At 40.8% G+C, this 24,506-nt stretch overlaps 1 protein-coding gene across 3 annotated transcripts in view; it reads left to right on the top strand.

Moving 5' to 3' along the window:
• Window positions 1-24,506, top strand: part of ASAP1 (ArfGAP with SH3 domain, ankyrin repeat and PH domain 1) — a 106,614-nt gene that overhangs the window by 19,393 nt on the left and 62,715 nt on the right. For all 3 annotated transcript variants that reach the window (XM_083360051.1, XM_083360050.1, XM_083360049.1), the window contains exons 3-7: window positions 7,817-7,889; window positions 13,749-13,894; window positions 19,642-19,716; window positions 20,406-20,455; window positions 23,425-23,554. In XM_083360051.1, the coding sequence (XP_083216177.1) occupies window positions 7,817-7,889; window positions 13,749-13,894; window positions 19,642-19,716; window positions 20,406-20,455; window positions 23,425-23,554 (474 nt within the window). The remainder of the gene's footprint in view (window positions 1-7,816; window positions 7,890-13,748; window positions 13,895-19,641; window positions 19,717-20,405; window positions 20,456-23,424; window positions 23,555-24,506) is intronic.

Raw genomic sequence — 24,506 nt, 5'->3', positions numbered from 1 at the left:
ATGCTGATTTTCACCAAAACTATTGCAAAATGCAGTCATGTGACCACAGGATGCTGCAAACAGCTGCAAATATGGCCCAGTTGCCAATCATCTGAAGTGCAGTCATGTGACTTGGGGGGGGAAGCTGTTGGAACTTCAAATCTCATTTTAAGTAGGCCCAAAGTTGGTCCATCAGAAATTCAAATGCCCACTAAGCAACTGATTGTAATTCGAGAACTACCTGAATGAATGTAGGAGGAGAGCCACGCTACTTACTACATGGCAGCAAAACATCTGAAGCTGTTTGGTGGCATCTTTTCAAAGTAGCAGATATTATTAATTATTTGCCTTTCCAAGCAAACTGCAGCTCACAAAATATTGTGCCTTTTAATAATATTTGGTGACTTTAAAAGGTGCGTTGGGATTCTTTCTGATTTTTGACTAGTTAATGTAAATAGTGGTACAGAAAATTGGAATGAGTCATCCCCTCATCTTTTGTGGTAAGTCTTTACTCAATTTCAGGAAATCTTGGAGGAGTTTTAATCCATTTTACTCCTAATGAATAGCTTGTTAGATAATTACAGTCTAATGGAGACTTTTCTCAACAAGCACCTGTAGGACGAACAATTTGCTGCTTAGCTACCTTATGTCGTTCACTTAGTGTTACATAGATATTTTTTTCCAAACTGTACCAACTGGCTTTAAATTTATATGACTTTTAATAAGTATATTTTTGAATTAATTATTCTGTGGTGACTGTTTTCTGTGATTTAGTGGAAGAAAATGCTTATCATGTAACTATGAAAAGATATCAAGTACACGTATCCTCAACTTACAACAGTTTGGTTACTAAAGCTACTGTATAATGCACTGGAAAAAACTTTATGACCATTTATGACCATTGCAGCATCAGCATGGTCACGTGATCAAAATTCAGAGGCTTGGCAACTGATTCATATTTATGATGGTTGAAGTCGCCTGGAGTCATGTGATCCCCTTTTGCAACCTTCTGACAAGCAAAGTCAACAGGGAATCCAGAATCACTTAACAATCATATTACTAACTTAACTGCAGGGATTCACTTAATAATTGTGGCAAGAATGATCGTAAAATGGGGCAAAACTCACTTAACAAATGTCTCACTTAGCAACAGAAATTTTGGGCTCAATTGTGGTTGTAAGTTGAGGACTACTTGTATAGTCTTTCTTTGGTGGCCAATGTGTAGCTTAAGAAATCCAGAAACTAATCAAGGAGAGAACTTAGAACTAAGAAGAAATTTCCTGACAGTTAGATGCTCCAACACTGGAAGTTTTTAAGAAGAGATTGGATAACCATTTGTCTGAAATAGTATAGGGTTTCCTGCCTGAGTAGGGAGTTGGACTAGATGACCTCCAAAGTACTATTCTATTCTATTCTATTCTATTCTATTCTATTCTATTCTATTCTATTCTATTCTATTCTATTCTATTCTATTCTATTCTATTCTATTCTATTCTATTCTATTCCATATATATATGTAGAAAATTCCCTCATAGAGTTCAGTCAAGGATTATATTCCTGTTTGTCTAAATTAGGCATATCAAACTGTCGGCCCGCAGGCTGGATGCATCATGCCGAAACTGCGCCCACCCCATTGCCAGCAATGGGGGAAAAGTTGCGATACATTGCACGATGTCACGTGTTCGCGAGTTTGGCATGCCTGGTCTAAAATTCTTTCTGGGCAATTCTGATACAGTAGATAATTCTCACTGCATGAAGAAAAGAGAGGTCTTATCTTATTGTGAATGTTTATGCTTATGCTTCCATTTTTAGGAATGCAAATTAATCTTTTATGAAGTAAATACATCTGAGCAGGAACTGTTGAATTCAGAACGTAATAAAACATATTTCTACTTGAACTCTCATGCTCTCAGTTCTCCTACAGCCCCTGTTCTGCCTAGAGCAGTATTTCTCAACCTCAGCCATTTTAAGATGAGTGGACTTAAACACCCAGAATTCCCCAGCCAGCAATGTTGAACAGAACATTGGTGAAATCTGAAGGATCACATTGTTCACATTGAAGAAGCTTGGATAAGCAGAAAACTCCATACATGTCCATGCAAAGTGTTCCTTAGATCAGAGGTCCCCAACCTTTTGGGCACCAGGGAGCGGTTCCGTGGAGAAAGGCTTTTCCACAGATTGGAGAGTGCATGGTTTTGTGTGCTGCCTGCATCCCACGGATGGGGCCTTGCTTATCTGTGCGGACTGGTTGCTAGCATGCTGTGGCCCAGTACCGGTCCATGGACCGGGGGTTGGGGACCCCTGCCTTAGATTGAACCACATGGTTTTGTTTAGGTTGCAGTTCCATACTTTGAAAAATCCTAAAGCCAATCATAATGACTCTGAAGGAGGGTTTACTTTTGCGTCTGTGCTGTATATAATTTTGCAACACGATTTTTGATTTTGTGCTTATTTTTAATACTTGTAACTTGTTCTTTGGAAGCAGTGACATGTTACTCGGATTATTTTTGGAAGATTACACAATTTTGGCAGCAAGAAATGCAGAGTGATTTACAGGGATGCAAGAAAATTTTGTGTTGATACCCATAGAAGAGAATTAATTACACATTAACTACACTACTAGTTCAGAACTACATAATAATCTATTTTGAATTTGTCTGACTGAAATGAATAATCTTAGCCACAAGTTAGAAAGAAGAAATGATTTCTATTTGTTGTTCCCATCACTCTCTTGAACTTGTAACTCTAATTTATATTTGTTTCTGTAATCAGTGAGAAAGAATTCAACATAGGTTAGAGTAGAGAGAGTTGTTCTAGAGAGAAAATTACCAATTAGTTTTGAACAGCAAGTCAATGAAAGTCAATGGTAAAGGATACTTTGAAATGTAGAAAAATTCAGTTAAAGGGTGTTGTACAAGTCATAAAAGGGCCAAGTTTGAAGACCCCTGTTGCAGAGTGTTCGGTCAAGGTAAAGCACCAAGAGACAACATGATGACATGTAGGATATTTGGGAGTTGGGAGAGAGACAATAATATGGACTTCTAAGATTTTATTTTAACTTTACCTTGAGATGTTAATGCTGCTATCAAATACTAACAAAAACTCAACTAACAAAATATTAGAAATTATTAATTTCAAATTAAAATTGAATTTATTCTTGGTTCACCTAGCTTTGGCTATCTTGATTACTTCCATATATTTTGAACGACAGGTAATCCTCGACTTACAGCAATTCATTTAGCGACTATTCAAAGTTACAACAGCATTGAAAAAAGTGACTTATGATGCTTTTTCACACTTATGACCATTGCAGTAGCCCCATGGTCATGTGATCAAAAGTCAGACGCTTGGCAACTGACTCATATTTATGACGGTTGCACTGTCCTGGGGTTATGTGATCATTTTTGTGACCTTCTAATAAGTAAAGTCAATGGGGAAGCCAGATTCATTTAACAACCATGTTACTAGCTTATCAGCTGCAGTTATTCACTTAACAACTGTAGCAAGAAAGGTCATCAAATGTGGCAAAATTCACTTAACTGTCTCACTTAGCAACATAAATATTGGTCTCAATTGTGGTTGTAAGTCAACCTGTACAGTCATCTGGAAACTATGTTGTGATTCAATATTGAAATCACAGGATTTCAAAATCTTGCCTCCTTCATTATTTTTACTGAAACCTAATGTTAATCTCATTTGTAAACCTGACTAGAAAGGTTCTTCCTTAGCATTCTTAATTAAAAAAATAAATAAAGTAACTGGACTGTGGAAAGATGACTTTGCAAAATACGTTTTGTAGCATTCATTATGTCTATTTTGTTCTAGATTTCCTGGGTCAATATATCACTGAAAAATAGTTGTTAAACCAAATTATTGAACTTGGTTAACTTATTTTATAGTGACTGAGTATAGCTCAATAAAAGGGACGCGGTGGCTCAGTGGGTTAGGACGCTGAGCTTGTCGATCAGAAGATCGGCAGTTTGGCGGGTCGAATCCCAAGTGCCGCGTAACAGAGTGAGCGCCTGTTACTCGTCCCAGCTTCTGCCAACCTAGCAGTTCGAAAGCACGTAAAAATGCAAGTAGAAAAATAGGGACCACTACGTTGGGAAGGTAACAGCGTTCTGTGCGCCTTTGGCGTCTAGTCATGCCGGCCACATGACCACGGAGATGTCCTCGGACAAGCGCTGGCTCTTCGGCTTTGAAACGGAGATGAGCACCGGCCCCTAGAGTCGGAAACGACTAGCACACACGTGCGGGGGAACCTTTACCTTTTATAGCTCAATAATTGTAATTGTAGCTCAAATATTTTAACCTGTAAATTAATTAATCAAGAGTCTCTAATTTTACTTATGGGAGAATATACTGAAAGTATTCTTTATCTTGGATAACAAGATGTGGTAACATTTGCAAATTGCTGATCAAAGCTGGATTATTTGAGGTCCTCGCAGTGAAAGACCTATCTTTCTTATCAGTGTATATAGCAGAATACCAGATGCTGTATTTCAGTTGTAAAACTAATTAAGCTGAATAATCTTTCAGAGAAGTGAAGCTTATTCTTTAGTATATTGATAATTAATTCAATGTGTTCTTTTACAAAGCTGTATATTCTCTCTTTTAAGCAGTTATGAAATACATTTCAAAGGAATACCTTCCCTTTAGAAGGCTTTCTTTTTCATATAATTGTTCACCTAATTAACATGATATTAATAATTTAGTGCACTTGAAAAAAAATGAAATCTCCATCTTAATTGTCAGTGTTCAGCATGATGGGCTTTTTTATACAGAGTGTCTTTTAATATTGTTACTTTGGCTTTTATTAACTGAATACAAAAACAAACTGAAAAATATACTATCTGGAAATTTTAAAAAGAAAACAAAACAAACAGAAGTAACGAAAACAACATTTATTTGTGGATTGTTGTTGTTGTTAGTTGCGAAGTCGTGTCCGACCCATCGCGAACCTATGGACAACGTTCCTCCAGGCCTTCCTGTCCTCTACCATCTTCTGGAGTCCATTTAAGCTCACGCCTGCTGCTTCAGGGACTCCATCCAGCCACCTCATTCTCTGTCGTACCCTTCTTCTCTTGCCCTCAATCTTTCCCAACATTAGGCTCTTCTCCAGTGAGTCCTTCCTTCTCATTAGGTGGCCAAAGTATTTGAGTTTTAGCTTCAGGATCTGGCCTTCTAGAGATCAGTCAGGGTTGATCTCCTCTAGGACTGACTGGTTTACTTATTTATTATTTATTATTGGGACTTATATGCCGCCCTATCTCCCGAAGGACTCAGGGCGGCTAACAACAGTAACATATAATAAACACAGAAGTTAAGATAAAAATTAAAATTAAAGGCCTCTGTACAATAAATTAAAATTAAAATTAAAATAAATAAGTTAGAGTTAAAAATTAAAAACATAATTAAAATCCCTGTCAGTCCAGGTCAGCCAGGTGGAAAAGGAGTGTTTTGAGGCCGCGGCGAAAGGACCGGAGATCTTGGGCCATCCGAAGCTCATGGGGGAGCTGGTTCCACAGGGCTGGCGCTCCCACAGAGAAGGCCCTCCCCCAAGGTTTGATCGCCTTGCAGTCCAAGGGACTCGCAGGAGTCTTCTCCAGCACCATAGTTCAAAGGCCTCAATTCTTTAGCGCTCAGCCTTTCTTATGGTCCAACTTTCACTGGCATACATTGCAACTGGGAAGACCATAGCCTTGACTATACGCACTTTTGTTGGCAGGGTGATGTCTCTGCTTTTTAGTGTGCTGTCTAGATTTCCCATGGCTTTCCTCCCGAGGAGCAAGCGTCTTTTAATTTCTTGGCTGCAGTCCCCGTCTGTGGTGATCTTGGAGCCCAGGAAAATAAAATCGGTCACTACCTCCATTTCTTCCCCATCTATTTGCCTGGATAGAAATACATACCCATCTATTCATGGATAGAAATACATAATATAGCCATGTGTATGCAAGTGACTAAAGAAGACTATTTGTAGCTCAGGGTTGAAATGAGGGGGTGCTTGCTGCTGTCTAAGCTGGGTTGTTTTCTTGCAGACGTTTCATTACCCAAACTAGGTAACATCATCAGAATGGAAGTTTTTCAGAAGAGATTGGATAACCAGTTGTCTGAAATGGTATAGGGCAGGGGTAGGCAACCTTGGCTCTTTTATGACTTGTGGATTTCAACTCCCAGAATTCCTGAGCCAGCCACGCTGAGAGGAAAGGGAGAGGTTTCCAAGCTGAGCCATGGTGGCTCAGGAATTCTGGGAGTTGAAGTCCATGACTCATAAAAGAGCCAAGGTTGCCTACCCCTGGTACAGGGTTTCACGAATGAAGGCAAATGTATGTGTCCCAGGATAATGTTGCAGGATCCGATCTGGGTCAGTCACTGGAACTAGAGATTTAGTCTTCTGAATTTTCTGACTTGTGCTGGAGCCCATCCTCAGGAAATTTCTGTCTCTCCAGAATACGTGTATACAGTTTCCTGCTTGAGTAGTGGGTTAATAATTTAATTTAATAATTTGATTTCTATACCACCCTTCTCCCGAAGGACTCAGGGTGGTGTTGCACTAGAACAGTGGTCCCCAACCTTTGCAGCATGGCAAGGGGGAGAGGGGAACCAGGCCATCCAAGCGTCAGGCCAGTGCATGCACACGTGCAGCTCAACTTGCACACACAGCTCAACTTGCTCAAGATGAGCTCCACACATATGTGTATATGTGTCAGCCCACTGCTCACATGGCCCGGTTGTGAATAGGTCATGGCCTGATAGTAGACCATGGCCAGGGATTGTGGACCCCTGCATTAGAGGGTCTAGGACAACTCGCTACAGTCAAATCGTGACCAACTCACCACGGGACAGTTCATCACAGCCAACTCGCCGCAGGACAACTTGCCACGGGACAAAGGTTACTTCATGTCGAAGAAATGGTAAAGTAGAATCTTAAGAAAGGATTGAAAAGGAGAGACAAAATGAAATGGGAACATCAAAAGTTAGAATAATTTTTTTAAAAAATATTTTAAATAATGAAATGAAATTTTTGAATTGGCCTGCGGCTCAGTTTTCCCACAGCGAATTGGCTGCAGTGAGTGAGCTGTGGTGAGTTGTCCCATTCTGGCACTAGAAGACCTCCAAGATCCCATCCAACTCTTGTTATTCTGAGAAGGAGTGTGCAGGGTTCACAAGCAAAGAGGGGAAGGAGGGTGCAGTGCGTGCGAGCGAAGGGGGGAGTGAGAACGAAGGGAAGAAGGAGAGCATGTTACCTGTCAATGAAGGGGGAAGGAGGGGACAGGGACTGTGATCAAAGAGGGAAAACAGGGTATGGTGCAAGTGAAGAAAGCCCCCCCCCCCGCGGGGTATGTGTGAGAATTCACTGGAGTGACCTGAAATCTTTCCTGCTGGCTTCCCCATTGTTTTTTCTTGTTGGAAGCTCGCAGGAAGGTTACAAATGGCGATCACATCAGCACGCGATGCTGCAAACAGTCATAAGTGCAAGCACGGGATACTGCAAACAGTCATAAGTGTGAGCCAAGTGCCCAAATTTGGTTCATGTGACCACAGGGGTTACTGCCACAGCCAGAACTTTGAGGAGTGGTCCTACGTCCCATCATTAATCACTGTTGTCACTTTGAGCTTCACTCTTAGCTTTTTCTACAGGCTAACATTTGTAGTTGGATTGAAGGAAATGGTTCATGAATGTCTCTCAGAGACCGATAATGGTGCTTAAACAACACTTTACAGCTGGCAAAACTATTCTGCACTGCTTGTTTTGCAATGAAATACACAAATTGAAGCAGAAGTTCTTTTTTCCCTGATTTGACTTTCTTTCACTCCATTTCCTTTTTCCTTCTAGGCCTTAGATCAGGACAGAACTGCACTACAAAAAGTGAAAAAATCTGTAAAAGCAATATATAATTCTGGGCAAGGTAAGCTTTATTTCTCTATATAATTATTTACTATATGTTAAAAAAATAATAAATACACTTGAAATAAGTTGTTTTGAACGATGAGGATTAGGAAGAATTTCAAAATATAATGGAGTGGGAAAATATGGGTTATTATTACAATATTTTGACAAGAGATGAACCAGACTAAAGAAAGTAACTTTAAACATTTTTTTAAAATGCAATTTTTTTCGATTTACATCCTTTTGTTTATATTCCTAGAAATTATTGAAATGTTCATGACCTACCTTTTAAGTGTATATATACATACTCTGTGTGTGTGTGTGTGTGTATGTGTGTGTATATACACACACACATACTGTGTGTGTTTGTGTATGTTGTGTATATATATGTGTGTGTGTATATATATATATAGGTAAAGGTAAAGGTTCCCCCGCACATGCGTGCTAGTCGTTTCCAACTCTAGGGACCGGTGCTCATCTCCGTTTCAAAGCCGAAGAGCCAGCGCTTGTCCGAGGACGTCTCCGTGGTCATGTGGCCGGCATGACTAGACGCCAAAGGCGCTCGGAACGTTGTTACCTTCCCACCGGAGTGGTCCCTATTTTTCTACTTGCATTTTTACGTGCTTTCGAACTGCTAGGTTGGCAGAAGCTGGGACGAGTAACAGGCACTCACTCTGTTACGCGGCACTCGGTATTTGACCCGCCAAATTGCCGACCATCTGATTGACAAGCTCGGCGTCCTAACCCACTGAGCCATAAAACCTTTTAAGTGTATATATACATACTGTGTGTGTGTGTGTGTGTGTGTGTGTGTGTGTGTGTATCAGGGATGGCAAACCTTTTAGACACCGAGTGCCCACCCGCTCTGCTGCCCGCCCCACAGGGCCTCCTACTGCCTCCATGGCCTGCCGCAGCAGTTTTCCCAGGCGGCCCTGCAGTGTCATAGCGGCTACACCCTCTGCCTGTGCCCCAAAGCAGCAGCTGCACGTGATGGGGTGCGAGGTCAGAGTCTTGTCCCTGCTGCCCAGCTGCCATGTCCTGCTGCTCTGCGTGGGCCGCACCCAGGGGTGGCTCTCCAGGGGGGCTGCTGGTGAGGGGGCTGCAGGGGGGAGGCGGGGCTAGGGCAACGGTGTGCATGCGCACAGAGTGCCATCACTGGCACGTATGTCATAGGTTCGCCACCACTGATAGATATACTCCTAAATCTTAGAAATAGTTATGGTTTTCTTTTAGTTTTTTTTTTACTTCTAAACACAATTTCGGATATATATTTAACACCCAGATTGTTGGGGGCAATTAAGCTGACTTTGTAATAATGCCGCTTGGGGGTGTGTGTGAAAGCCCTAATAAGCAGGCATATACATAGAATGAAGGCTACTGCTAAGCTTGTAAGCCGCCCTGAGTCTTCGGAGAAGGGCGGGATATAAATGGAAATAAAATAAAATAAATAAATAAATAAATAACATACTGATTAAAACTAGAAGAACCAATATTTGACGCAAGTGGCGATCACCAGAAATCATTGGAGGATGAACTTAACTCAGAGAGTAGGGAGGCCTCCTTTCATTTCCACTTGCCAGCCAATATTTATTTAAAAATATTTATACGGATGCTCTTCTTACACAACACAACTCTGGGTGGCTCACAACAACACTCAAATGTCATAAAACACCAAAAGAAATAAAAAATATTTCAGACAATCAGGGACACTGTAGCATTCTTCAACTGCTATATCAATCGTCATGCAGGTAGTAGCTGGATGATTTTATATGCATGCACTAATGAATCTTAGTGGTGAATATTAACAGCTTTGCTAGAGCAGAATAACATCTGCTTTTAGCAGCTAAAGTGGCAATTATGCAGCGTTGTTTACATTCATCATTAATTTTTAATCTCTCTTCCCTACGTTAAAAAAAATGCGCTTGCATTTTTTCATGTACGAAAAAGAAAAATTTGAGAGTTGACATTTTAAATACTGGAATACAGAATACTAAATAACAGAATAACAGAGTTGGAAGGTCCTTGGAGGTAACAGTAATAGTAGTAGTAGTAACAGCAACAACAACAATAATAATGAAGTTGGTCCCTTTGTTCTAGCAAAGCTGTTCTTTTCTATCCTATCCTGTCCTGTCCTATCCTATCCTATCCTATCCTATTCCTCTCCTCTTCTCCTTTCCTCTCCTCTCCTCTCCTCTCCTCTCCTCTTCTGTTCTGTTCTGTCCTGTCCTGTCCTGTCCTGTCCTGTCCTATCCTATCCTATCCTATCCTATCCTATCCTATCCTATCCTATCCTATCCTATCCTATCCTATCCTATCCTATTCTCCTCTCCTCTCCTCTCCTCTCCTCTCCTCTCCTCTCCTCTCCTCTCCTCTCCTCTCCTCTCCTCTCCTCTCCTGTTCTGTTCTATCCTATCGTATCCTACCCTACCCTACCCTATCCTATCCTATCCCCATTCCAACCTCTCCTAGGCTTCTGCCATTCCCTTGTGTTATGTTTCTGTTCAGAACCTTTAATGAAAAAGTAAGTTATATTCCTAGAAATAAATACGTTGTTGAAAGCTGTTATATTGCTTTGCATCATGGCAGCTTTAAAAAGCCAAAAGCCCAAATTAAAGCCAGATGAGGTAGAAGAAGCGGCAGGCACCAAGAGAGATTTAGGACTTTGTTGAGTTTCCAAAGAGCAAGCATGTAAATTTGTAAGAGGAAAGCATCAAAGAAAGATATAAAGATAATAAAACTGCCAGTTCCCCTTCTATTTATTTATTTGTATCCCGTCTTTATTGTTTTTACAAATAATTTGATGTAGTGAATATATTGAACACATCTTCCGTCTCGTATTTTATCCACAGCCACAATCCTGTGAGGTAGGCTGGCTCAAGGCAACCCAGCTGACTTTCATGGCTAACTTGGGACTATAACTCAACATCTCACCATGATTGGCCCAAAGTCATCCAGATAGCTTTCATGCCTAAAGCGGGACTAGGGAGTTACCCTCTTCTGGTGATTGGTCCAAAGTCACCCATGTGACTTTCATGTCTAAGGCAGGACTAGAACTCACAGTCTCCTGGTGATTGGCTCAAAGTCACCCAGCTGGCTTTCATGCCTAAGGCGGGACTAGAACTTATCCTCTTCTGGTGATTGGCCCAGAGTCATCCAGCTGGCTTTCATAGCTAAGGTGGGACTATAACTCATAGTCTCCCACTTTTTAGCTTGATGCCTTAACCACTAGACAAAGTTGGCTCTCATTTGTTTAATTTGTTTAGTGCAACTGGTCTTATTTGTTTAAGGCAAAATTTTGTAATGCCTGTTCCTAAAACCACTTTGTGGGAAGATGAAACAGCTGCTTACCTAAGGCAGATAGTTGTTACCGGATTTTGGTTGTACATCTTGTTAGCCCACTCCAAAAATGTATAAGAAGAACATCTTTTTCCCCACAATACAGGTAATCCTTGACTTAACAACCATGACTGCAGTTGTTAGTCATTGTAGTCCAAAATCGAGGTATCATGTGACAGAATTTGATTGTTCAGCATTTTTGGAGGTGGTTGCAGCATTTTACCCAATGTTTTTTTTTACTGGAAATGGAAATTAAAATGCTAGAAACCCATGAAAAACATCCAAAATCACAGTCTTGTGACTTCAGGAGACTGCAAATGGTCATACAAGTGGACCAGTTGCCCCAAAGTGTGACCACAGGGGTAGGTGTAGCAATTGTAACTTTGATATTACATTGTAAGTGACTTTGCAGCCAGTCGTAAGTCAAGGACTACTTGTATACTTGCCTTTCACAGTTGTTTTCTGGCAAATGGGCAGCATGTATGTTGGTTAAATAAACAGACAATTAATTTGTAATTCAGGCTTAATATCGAATTGTGAGATTGATTAAATTTTGTCTTTGAATTCTTTCTGCAGTTTCTGAAATGTAAGAATTTATATTCTGTGCAGCCTTTCTTGGTCCTTTTTTAAGCAGATTGGATATTATATCTTTCTATGACAAAATATATTGCCATAGGAATTTCTGCAGTTGGGGCAATAAAATATTTCTTCTTTGGGTCCCTTCCCCCCCCCAGCATCTTATGGCCGTGATGCACTTATTTAGCATTATTAATATATTCCATACTTATATTAACTATATTAAGCATCTTGCCTAGTGCAGCTTTTGTTGGACAGTCACAGAACAGAAGAGTTTTAATTAACCTTTAGTTTGTTTGCTGTGATTCATAGCCTTTATTTATGCCATGTCCTTTGTTACTCAACCACAGTCAAGGAGATCAAAACTCTTAAGTGAATAATTTGTTTCTGATTCAGGGAGGAAAACTTCTGCTTTGTTCTAGGAAACATTCTTTTCTTTTTGCTTGTTTTTCCAGTTTCATCACTGGCCATTGCTGTTTTTCTTTCTCTCTTTAATTAACATGCTATTAAAGCATGGTGATTCTTTAACTAATATGCTATTTAAGCATGTCCTGACAATTGAACCAGGGAGCGGTCTTTAGTGTATGCATATTCAGGCGCAGGTAGTCCTTGACATATGACCACCACGGAGCCCAAAATTTCTGTTGCTAAGCCAGACATTTGTTAAGTGAGTTTTGCTCTGTTTTCTGACTTTTCTTACCACTGTTGTTAAGTGAATCACTGCAGTTGTTAACTTAGTAACACGGTTGTTAAGTGAATCTGGTTTCCCCATTGTCTTTGCTTGTCAGAAGGTCATAAAAGGGGGATCACATGACCCCAGGTCACTGCAACCATCATAAATATGAATCAGTTCAAATTTTCATGACATGACGATGAGGATTTTTGCAACGGTCGTAAGTGTGAAAAGCAGTCATAAGTCCCTTTTTTTCCAGTGGCGTTGTAACTTCCAGTGGTCACTGAATGAACCGTTAGAATTTGAGGACTACCTTTATGTACTACCACAAGACGTTCCTGGAATGATGATGTGATGTTGCTGCTGAATTTTTATTTCCAGGTCATTCGTCAAATTCTTTTTTTATAGTCTCAGCTTCAACTCTTTGTAAGAGAGCAAAACATTGTTAGGATTATTTCTCCCTAAAAGTCCAATATTGGTCCTGAAATTAGCATTATTAGCATTAGGGCCTCCCAAACCATGTATCTTTGGTTTAGGGCTAATACTTCGGTATCTTCTCATGTGATGTTTAAGGTCTTTAAGACCTCTACAAACGTTCTTTGCCATGTATTTCAAGGGCATCCTCTTGGTCATTTCACATCGGGGAAGAATCCATTTCATTGCCATCTCCATATGGAGTATATAACTTGCAAGTTGAAGCCAGCTGCGTGCAACTAGGTTATGTAATTTGCAGGAGAAACTCTTTTGGAGCATTTCTTCGTTATTAACATGAACAAAATAGCAAATCTTTAGGATTCGATGAAGACATCTTTGTTGGAAGACGTTGAAGAAACTTCACTTCCCATTCAAGAAACTTCTTCAGCTCTGACTGGATGAATGGAAGGATTTATATTCCTTGCAGTCAGCTGGTCATTTGCATTCTTTTAGAGAGTTTTTGAAGTCCCTGGAGACTTATCTGTCTTCAAGGTCACCTGAGTAGTGCAAATGGGTGTGGAGCCTTCTTGGAATTGCTGAAAGGACTGTTGGTTGTAGACTGGAGATTGATGATGTCACATCCCTCCACCCCTGTTGAGAGAGGGCTCTTGTTAATAGTTAAGAGTCTCTTGTTAATACTTGCTGATGCCGTCCAACTGAAAATAACTAAATGAAATAACATAACTTTAATATCTTTGAAATGAAGAAATGACCAATTTTAGCATTGTTCTTCTAGAAAAAAAATATTTATTTTACTTCTTTCTGCTGTTATTTTGTCTTCTCGCAGAGTGGAATTAACTAAACATTTTTCTCTTTTAGAACACGTCCAAAATGAAGAAAGCTATGCACAAGTGCTAGATAAATTTGGAAGTAATTTCTTAAGTAGAGATAATCCAGACCTGGGCACTGCTTTTGTAAAATTTTCCATGCTAACTAAGGAATTGTCAACACTGCTTAAAAATCTGGTAAGATGCTTCTATTCCTTTTGTCCTTCAATATATTTACAATTATTATTATATAAGGACTGTTATATAAGTTATATAAAATGTAGGTTATATTGTTACATAAGCATTGATTGTAATAAACAACTGAACCCTTTACATTTCTGGAGGGAGCATTATAGTGTAAATCCAGCTCTATGCAGCTATGGAAAAAATGTTACATTTATTGAGTACTAACGCAATGTTTTTAAGCACTTGGTCCAGCTGTGTGAATGACTGAAGCTATTCAGTCTACACAATCATTTGTAATAGCATTTGCCCTAAATCTGGATTTTAAAACTAATTTTCTTGTCTGCTTTTTTGTACTGGATATTTCTGGAGAAACGGTTGAAATGCTGTTGAAATAATTTTAAGTGAATGTGTATTTTTTTTCTCCTTCAATCTCCTCCTGTTCAGTACATTTAATAAATCTGTTCAGTATTAAAATAATAACTTTTCCATTCCTCAGAACACAAAACTGTAAAGCTATAAAATATTGTTTTTATTGTCTAAATGTATAGGAATTATTACTACAAGGTACAAATACATGCCATTCAATTAAGCTTATTTTGAGGGATACAATAACAATTAGACTTATATACCACTTCACAGTGCTTTACAACCCTGTCTAAGCGGTTTACAGAGTCAGAATATTATCCCTAACGATCTGGGTCCTCATTTTACCCACCTCGGAAGGATGGAAGGCTGAGTCAACCTTGAGTAGGTCAGGATCGAACTCCAGGCTGCGGGCAGACTCATCCTGCAATACTGTATTCCAGGGGTATCAAACTGATGGCCCATGGGCCGGACGCATCATCTGGAAGCCGCGCCCACTCCATTGCCGGCAAAGGCAAAAAAGGATCCGATACGTTGCGTGACGTCACGAGTTTGACACGTCTGCTATATTCTAACCACTGCACCATACAAACAATAGAATGAATGTAATATCTCATCCAACATGTGATCATAATTTGCCCTCCTTCTCTTTCTCTTCCCTTCTTTCACGTTCTCTTCTTTAATTCTCCCTTGTAATTCTAGTTTGGAAAGTTAGTGTGTTGGATGTGCTGGCGACCTGTGGCTGCCACAAAATGGGAAGTAATTTTAAGAGGTGACTAAGATTCAGTATGGAAGCATACAGTGGAAATCCTGTTCCTGTAAATGAATTGTATTTAATTTTGGGTGTTCTTTCAGGTCAAAGTAGACATTGGAGATTTCCTGGACAAGTTTATTGCAGTTTTCATACCATTATTTTTAGGAAGTGGTGTCCCCCTTTCTTCTTCCTAGGGCTTAGAAAGAATAAGTGGCCCAAATTCACCCAGTTGACTTTGTGTTTCAGGTGGGACTGGTACTTATAGCCTAATTTCTATAAGTAATAGAAATTCTTCCTTCTCTAATACCATGTGAAGCAAATATGTAGTATTTGTTATATTCTAAATGCTACATTTGCATTTGTTCCATTGGTATAAAGTGGGGGTCACCAAACATGGCAGCTTTAAGACTTGTGGACTTCAGCTCCCAGAATTCCCCAGCCAGCATGAAGAATTCTGGGAGTTGAAGTCCACAAATCTGAAAGTGGGCCAAGTTTGTAGAGCCTGATGCAAGGGAAATTCTAAGCAGTTGCTTCTGTGGGGTCCTTGGTGCTCTCTGACCTTGCAGATACTTCATTACTCACCAGGGTAACATCATCAGTGCTATTGAGTGTGGGGTTTGCTACCTGTTAATATACAGTAGCTTGGTCTACAAATGTTGGTGGGGGGGTATGCCTTTTTTTTGTTAGTTGCTTGATTAGGGTTGTTTTCTCCTTGACTGGTTGTCTGATGTTAATCCCTGCATATCTAGGTATTGGTTACAGAAGAAGATGTGTTCTGATCTTTTTAGTTCTTTCTTAGCTTTCTTATTGCCTCTTTCAAATGCTGGGTAAATGTAGTTTATCTCTATGGGTCTGTAGATGGCTGTTTTTTTCTAAATGAAAAGCTTCCAGGAAGGCTCTAGCAGTTTTGAATTTGGCTTAGTCTAAGACAGGGGTAGGGAACGTTGGCTCTTTTATGACTCATGGACTCCCAGAATTCCTGAGCCAGCCATGCTGAGGGGAAATGGAGAGGTTTCCAAGCTGAGCCATGCTGGCTCAGGAATTCTGGGAGTTGAAGTCCACAAGTCATAAAAGAGCCAAGGTTGCCTACCCCTGGTCTAGGATGTCACAGCTTCCTAGTTGAAGCTATTGTTGAGTCTCTCCAAAGTTGTTTTTGGAAAATAACCTCAGTTATTCTGTCAAATCCATCAGCAACAACTTCCAAAGAGGGTCAATCTGGCAAAAGCAGCATTGCACCCTGTAACACAAGCGCCACTCATTTCTAATGGAATATCTGGATGACAAGGGGAAGAGATATTGCCTAGGAAACAATCAGATAAGGCAGGCAGGAGCCCAGAGTAGCTTAACACTCAGAGAAAGAAATCAAGGACAGTCCTTTCCTAATGTGTCATGCAATTAAAGACGGCAGCAGGAAGCTTGTACCTTTCAGACTTGCAAGATTTCTTTTAACGTAGCCTTACGGTAAAGTAGAATTAATTTCATTTAGTTGTGTTTCCTGTCTGGATTACCTGGGAGGGGTGACACCCATTTTTTATGAGTGTTTTGATGTTGCACATACATCCAGAAGAGGTAGGCTTTTGCTGTTTTGAAGAAAGCAGCAGGAGCCTGGGACATCCATGGCTATCAGATAAAGAATACTTCCTCAGGGCTCTTCACGTCAAAATGACAGCATCTTGCATGAACCTTAGCTAGTCAGTACATAGCAGCTTTGAGTTCATGTAATATGAATGTATAAATCTTGAGCTTCCGTATTTAGTATCAACGTTTCTGCTCTTCCATTGGTTCCTCTCTGGTACCCCAGAGCAATACAGGTAGTCCTCAACTATTTCTTTAGTGAATGTTCAAAGTTACAAATGTGATCAAAATTTGGGCGCTTGGCAACTGGTAGGTGTTTACAAGAGTTACAGTGATTGCCCTTTGCGACTTTCACAGTCAGCTTCTGACAAACAAAGTTATGGTTTGATTCCAAATAGAGCTGGAAGGGACCTTGGAGGTCTTCTAGTCCAACCCCCTTCACAAGCAGGATACTCTATACATTCCAGACAAGTGGCTGTCCAGTCTCTTCTTAAAAACCTCCAATGATGAAGCACCCACAACCTCTGAAGGTGAGCCAGTCCCCTGGTTAATTGTTCTCACTGTTAGGAAGTTTCTCCTTAATTGACAGGCATGTCAAACTCGCAATGTCACGTGACGTCGCGCGACATATCGGAACTTTTTCCCATTGCCGAAAATGGGATAGGCGCGGTTTCTCCGTGACGCTCCAGCCCGCGGGCCAACAGTTTGACACCCCTGTTCTAGGATGCTTCTCTCCTTGATTACTTTTCATCCACTGTTTCTTATCTTGCCTTCTGGTGCTTTGGAAAATAAGTTGACTCCCTTCTTTGTGGCAGCCCCTCAAATCCTGGGGTATTGCTACCATGTCACCCCTAGTCCTTCTTTTCTCTAGACTAGCCTGTAATGTATTGGTATTTTACTTGAACTATTTCACGTGTCTGTTTGAATGCTGCTTAAGGTTGCTCAATTGGTATGTCTGTGTAACGGTCACTGACTAAGCCAGACTTGTTGTCTCCAAGAAGATCATTGGATGATTTGGGGTGGAAATGGGTTCCTTTAAACCTATTGGCCGCCGCCTAGTGGCCAACCGTATAAGTAGCTGCGCAGAAGCCTCTGTTTCAGTTCTGTTCCTGTTTGCCTCAATAAAGCAATGCTCCTGTTTGCAACCTCTCGTCTCGCTTATTGCCAGTAAAGAACTCACTACACAACATAGCCATACCCAAATCCTGCAACCGTTCTTCCTATGTTTTAGTCTCCAGGCCTTTAATCATCTTAGTTGCTCTTCTTTGTACTTTTTCCAAAGCCTCAACTTATTTTTTCTAATGTGGTAACCAAAACTGGATTGTAGTATTCCGGTGTGGGGTTACTAAGGTTTTATAAAGCAGCTCTAATACCGTACTTCACACGATTTTGATTCCATGCCTCGGTTTATACAACCAAGGATTGTATGAGCTTTTTGGTTTTGCTCATCATGCATTGGCTTCAACATCTTGTGATCTTTTGGATTAATAGTTTTTAATAAAACGAACGACAAATCTGCAGACGGTTGAGAGATGCAGGAACGTTTGAAGCTGATTTTCAGGGATCAGATTTCATACATGTAAACTTCTTACCCCAGTGTTTTTCCGGCCCTGGGAAACTTGAAGATTTACAGACCTCAACTCTCAGCATGCTGGCTGGGGAATTCTGGGAGTTGAAGTTCACACATCTCCAAGTTACCCAAGTGGAAAAAACGCTGAACTAAATCCTACAAGCTTGCCCACGGACTTTGCCTTCATTTCTTTCCTTTTTTATGGGACCCTACTGGTCCTGTTTTTTTCCCCCTTGTATCTCCAAATGCATTGGCTTGCCCTAGCGCCTTGAAAAGGCTTCACAATTTGACTCAAATCTCAACGTTCAAATTATTTTACTTTTTTCCTTTCTTTATAAAAGGCAAAAAAAAATAATAATCCTCGGGAGCCTAGAGTGGGACGAAGCCTCATCAAATGGCTTATCTGATTGATGGTTGTTGCCAGGGGTGGGGATTATTGTTCTTACTGTTTGCCTATTGGGTTTTTATTTTTGCAAGCCCCCAGAGTCACGGAGAGTGAGTGGGCGGCCGTATAAACCCTCTTAAATAAATAAATAAGTTTCTCAACAGAAGAACAGTTTGCCTGTTCTTCAAGGTAGCCTCCCCAGTTCTGTTTTAGTTTTGAAAACTAAATGAAAAACGAAACGGAGAACTTCTTCCCCCTTCCAAAAAACAAACAAAGAAAAAAGCTGTGAAGTTCAAAAGGCTCCCAGCTGCTTTAAAGAAGTAAAATCTTTGGAAAGCCCATGGATGATCTTCAGCGGTGGTTAAACTGTGTTGGCTGAATATTGTTCCGCAGTGCTTGAAACGGTTTACTCTTTTATCTAAAAACACCTCCTTGAAATCCTTTTCTTCTTGGTGTTAGCTTTGTTAACTAGGATAAAACCTGTGCTGTGCAAAGTTTGGTCTACTGCCAATATGCATGAATAAGTTAAATTTCGGCTCTGGAGTGCAAATGCCTCCTAGAAACAAGACAAAAAAATGAGGTTGATTCGGTACTCGTAGACTAGACCTTGACTGACGACTGCTAAGCTTGTAAGCCGCCCTGAGTCTTCGGAGAAGGGCGGGATATAAATGGAATTAAAATAAATAAATAAAATAAATAATTGAGCTCAAAATTTCTGGTGCTAAGGAAGACAGTTGTTCGGTAGGTTTTGGCCTATTTTACGACCTTTCTTGTGGTTAATAAATGAATCGCTGCAGTTGTTACGTTAGTAACAAGGTTGTTAAGTAAATCTAGCCTCCCCATCGACTTTGATTGTCAGAATGTCACAAAAGGGGATCACTCAGGACACTGCAACCGTCATAAATAAGAGTCGGTTGCCAAGTGTCTGAATTTTGATCACATGATGCTGCAAGAGTCGTAAGTCTGAAAAATGGTCACTAGTCAATTTTTTCCCAGTGCTGTTTTGACTTTGAACAGTCACTAAATGAATGGTTGTGAGTTGAGGGCCACTAGTAGTCCATTTTAAATTCACTGTTTTTAAAATACTGAATAATATTGCTTTTTCTTCCTAGCTGCAAGGGTTGAGCCATAATGTTATCTTCACCTTGGATTCCCTGTTGAAAGGAGATTTGAAAGGAATTAAAGGGGTAAGCCTTGACATTTAATATGGGCTTTAATAATAGGGTGGTGGCTTCTCTGGTTTTGCTGTTACCTATCAATGTAACAGGGACGCGGTGGCTCAGTGGGTTAGGACGCTGAGCTTGTCGATCAGAAGGTTGGCAGTTTGGCGGGTCGAATCCCGAGTGCCGCGTAACAGAGTGAGTGCCTGTTACTCGTCCCAGCTTCTGCCAACCTAGCAGTTCGAAAGCACGTAAAAATGCAAGTAGAAAAATAGGGACCACTACGGTGGGAAGGTAACAGCGTTCCGTGCGCCTTTGGCGTCTAGTCATGCCGGCCACATGACCACGGAGACGTCCTCGGACAAGCGCTGTCTCTTCGGATTTGAAACGGAGATGAGCACCGGCCCCTAGAGTCGGAAACGACTAGCACGCATGTGCGGGGGAACCTTTACCTTTACCTATCAATGTAGTGGGGATAGTATCACGTTTGCATGAACAACTGACAACCTCTGCTTGCAACTGCATGCTTATCTTTCCCATCAATCCTTTTTTAAAAAAAATAAACTTGAGATATACGAGCTCTTAAGATTCAGGGTGGGGGGGAAATACTTAAAGCTTTTAAGTCATTGTATAAGCGTGGAACGATACCTTAAGTGTACACATATAAAGATAGCACTGCCATAAACTTATTTCAAGTTAATTTTCTCTTCCCTAAGGATCTCAAAAAACCTTTTGATAAAGCCTGGAAGGATTATGAGACCAAATTGTAAGTATGGTTAACTTTGCTGAACAACCAGTTGTGCTTAAAGTCAAGACGTTTATTGTACACAGCCCAGAGTCCCTCTTTGAGCGGGATGGGCAGGACGGAAATGTGAAAAATAAAATAAAATAACCTCCTGTCTTTCTATACAGGTAGTCCTCAACTTACAACCACAATTGAGCCCGAACTTTATGTTGCTAAGTGAGACATTTAATGAGTTTTGCCACAGTTGTTAAGATAAGATAACCTTTATTGTTATTTTTTTTTACATTGAACACATTAAAAATGAAATCTGTTGCCTATTCTCAAAAGAAAGCATATATCTACCCATACACATACATAACACACATATACATATGCTACAGTAGTGGCCCAAAATTTGGAAAGCTTTTGGGAAAAGTGTATAGTAGAAATGCTAGCTTTGGTTAAGTTTCCACAATTTTTTCTTCTAATTTCTTTATAACTGTAGCCTTGTTCACTTAATAATACTATTTTACATCGCTTTCTGGGCAACCAGTCAACTCTTTGCACCATTACTTTAATTTTATTACGTTTTACAAGCTCACTAAATGAAAGAACACACACACAAAAAAACCCAACCCACTTGATAGCGATCACACAACACACTGACAAATGTCCTCCTCTCAGCTTCAATAAACGACATCAATACCTGAACCCTACTGTGCTCTGATTGGCTCATTGCCAAAACAAGTAGGATGCATAAAGGTAAAGGTAAAGGTTCCCCCGCACATGCGTGTTAGTCGTTTCCGACTCTAGGGGCCGGTGCTCATCTCCGTTTCAAAGCCGAAGAGCCAGCGCTTGTCCGAGGACGTCTCCGTGGTCATATGGCCGGCATGACTAGACGCCAAAGGCGCACGGAACGCTGTTACCTTCCCACCGCAGTGGTCCCTATTTTTCTACTTGCATTTTTACGTGCTTTCGAACTGCTAGGTTGGCAGAAGCTGGGACGAGTAACAGGCGCTCACTCTGCTACGCGGCACTTGGGATTCGACCCGCCAAACTGCCAACCTTCTGATCGACAAGCTCAGCGTCCTAACCCACTGAGCCACCGCATCCCTTATATCTATATCTCCACCCATACATACACCCACATATACATATATACACACACTCCATTTTGAATACATAATAGAAGGAGGAAGCTTGAGAGTTCACAAGGTTAATACAGTATGGAACAATACTGTGACTGAATCTGGATGCTCTGCTTCGGATACCACAGAGCCCCCTCCTGTAGGAGGAAGTAGGAAGGTTGGAGGGAAAGAGGAGGAGAAGTGGGGAGAAACGGGAGGGGAGTGGTGAGGGAAAGAGGAGAGGAGAGGAAGAAGAGGGAAGTAGGAAAGAAAGGAGAAAGGGAGAAAGAAAGTAGAGAAGAGGGAAGAGAGAGAAGGAGGGTGGATACAGTGAAACGGGAAATGGACGAGCAGCACCCAAACCTACGTGTATGTATTTATGTATGGCGCTATATTTGTTGACGTTTGTGGAAGAAATGGGAAAATGAAATTGAATATATAAAATAAAATAAAATAAAATAAAACAGAGCCCCCTCCTCCTAGAAGGTAACTGTTCTGTACCAGCCTGCTACCGGCCTTGCAGAAAAGGCAACCCCTTTACAGACGGCAAGAGGCTGGAATACCTCTGCCAAATTTATTACAAAAACAAACAAGACACGAACCAAGATACCGGAGCTTTGAAACACTATCTGAGCGGTTGCTTTCAGCAAACCAGCCCTCCCCACACAAGTCCTTTATAAAGAGTTCAGGGCGTGGCCTCTCTCTCCCTCCTTCCGAGAAGCCCCATTGCCTTCCTCTGTTTACTCCTACTTGACTGCCTCCTGCGTCGGGCGTCCTTGAACAGGGCCAGCTGTGGGTCATCTTCATCCACCTGTCAGGCTCACACAGCTGGGTCTCCACCAGGTGGGAGGGGCCTGGCTGGGGGCTCTGCGGAGCCTCAAAGCCATCATCAGCAAGTTCTTCAACACCCCCCTCCTCCCCCTCATCTGAGTCATCCGACCCAACTGCCGAACCCACAGGCTGACCCTGAATCACAACAGTAACAGGGAAAACAGGTCGTGAAGAGGATGCGTAGTGTCCCAGACAATCTTGCGGACCCTGCTCAAGCAACGCTTGAGTAAAGGATTTCAACTGTTAAGTTAGTAACACAGTTGTTAATGAATCTGGTTTACCCATTGACCTTGCTTCTCAGAAAGCGGATCACATGATCCCGGGACATTTCAACCATCATAAATAGGGGTCAGTTGCCAAGCAACTGAATTTTGATCACATGACCCTGGGGAAGCTGCCGCGGTCGTCAGTGTGAAAAATGGTCACGAGTCACTTTTTCCAGTGATGTTGTAATTTTCAACGGTCACTAACTAAACTCTTGTAAGTTGAGGACTACCTGTACTTGAACTCATTTCACATGTCTTATCACTTCATGGTTCATCGTGTCAAAAATAAATGTATAACTCAGCCCCACTTAGGAATTTGTAGCAGTGCATCCTACTGTTTGTTTGTTGCCCACGGGTGGGGGAACCCCAGACCTGAATCACGTTGCAGTTTTTAAAAGTAATAAGTAAATAAGGATTCAAAACATATTGCAGTTCTTTTTTGGAACAGGATTGCTTCCAAAGTTAATTTCCTTAAAATGAAGCGTAAGATGGAAAAACCTCCAATGCCAATGCCAAGGTGGTATATAACTCGAATCGTTCTTGACATGCTCATGTTGGATTTCTAAAATAGAGTCCTCTTCTTGGTTTTTAGCACTTAACAGCTTGCTTTTAAGGTGGAGAGCTATTTTAGTTTTGGATTTATTGTTTGACAATGTCTGATAAAATGCAAAACATGAGAAATGTCGTTTCTATATCCTAGATACTCAGTGGGTGGTTTCTTGGGATTGACAACATTTGACAGGTTTCCTAAATGCTTTTGGGTGGGTCTTGTTTTGCAATTTGACAGCACGAAAATTGAAAAGGAAAAAAGGGAACACGCCAAACAACATGGGATGATACGAACAGAGATTACTGGAGCTGAGATAGCAGAAGAAATGGAGAAAGAGAGAAGGCTGTTTCAACTCCAGATGTGTGAAGTAGGTCACGTTTTAAAATTTAAATGATTAAACATTAATAAAGGAGAACATTTGTAGGTCAGAGTTGACATGAGGGGTCCTTGGTGCCCTCTGAGCTTGCTTGTTTTCTTGCAGACGTTTCATTACCCAAACTAGGTAATATGATCAGTGCTAGCATTGGGTAATGAAACATCTGCAAGAAAACAAGCAAGCTCAGAGGGCGCCAAGGACACCTCATGATTAAACATTCTATAAATCTATTTATCCTGGCCACAATGTATAACACAACTTGAAACCTGTGTTCTTGGTGCTGTATAAACTTGGTTGATTGCCTACATACATTTCATACAGACATCTCTAAGCGGTTTACAGAGTCAGCATATTTCCCCCAACTGTCTGGATCCATATTTTACTGACTTCGGAAAGACGGAAGGCTGAGTCAACCTTGAGCTAGTCAGGATCAAACTCCTGTCTATAGGCAGAGTTAGCCTGCAATACTGCTTTCTAACCACTGTGCCACCAAGGCTCCATGGTTATTTGTGTCAGTTATCTCTGCCATAATCCAAAGCGATTCTAGGTGTTTACAGATAATCAAAACGTTAAAAATGAATGTGATGCTAGCATAATTCGTAAGCAGCATTTATGATGAACTTGGACTTTGCGTATGGAGTTGTAGCATATTGAGGAACATACAAACCTGAGGTTTGCAGCTTTTCATGCATCTAAATGTATTTAGTGCAGTGGCGTACTGTAGAACAGGCTTACTACTTTAAAGCACTTAATGCAAATTTAGACCAAGCTAAATGATGTTTAAAAAGGATGCTAATTGTATTAGGAAAGAAGACATAACAATAGCGTTAGACAACTTAGAAAGCACTATTCATCACAGTATTGGTTTAATATAAAATATCCTTGCTATGTTTTGCTCTTCTACATAGAACACAATTTTAATCACACATTAGCAGCGTGCCTT

This window comes from Vipera ursinii, assembly GCF_947247035.1.
Source record: "Vipera ursinii genome assembly, chromosome: 3".
Taxonomy (NCBI): domain Eukaryota; kingdom Metazoa; phylum Chordata; class Lepidosauria; order Squamata; family Viperidae; genus Vipera; species Vipera ursinii.
The sequence above is the reverse complement of the archived record's forward strand: the minus strand, read 5'-3'. Positions and strand labels throughout refer to the sequence as shown.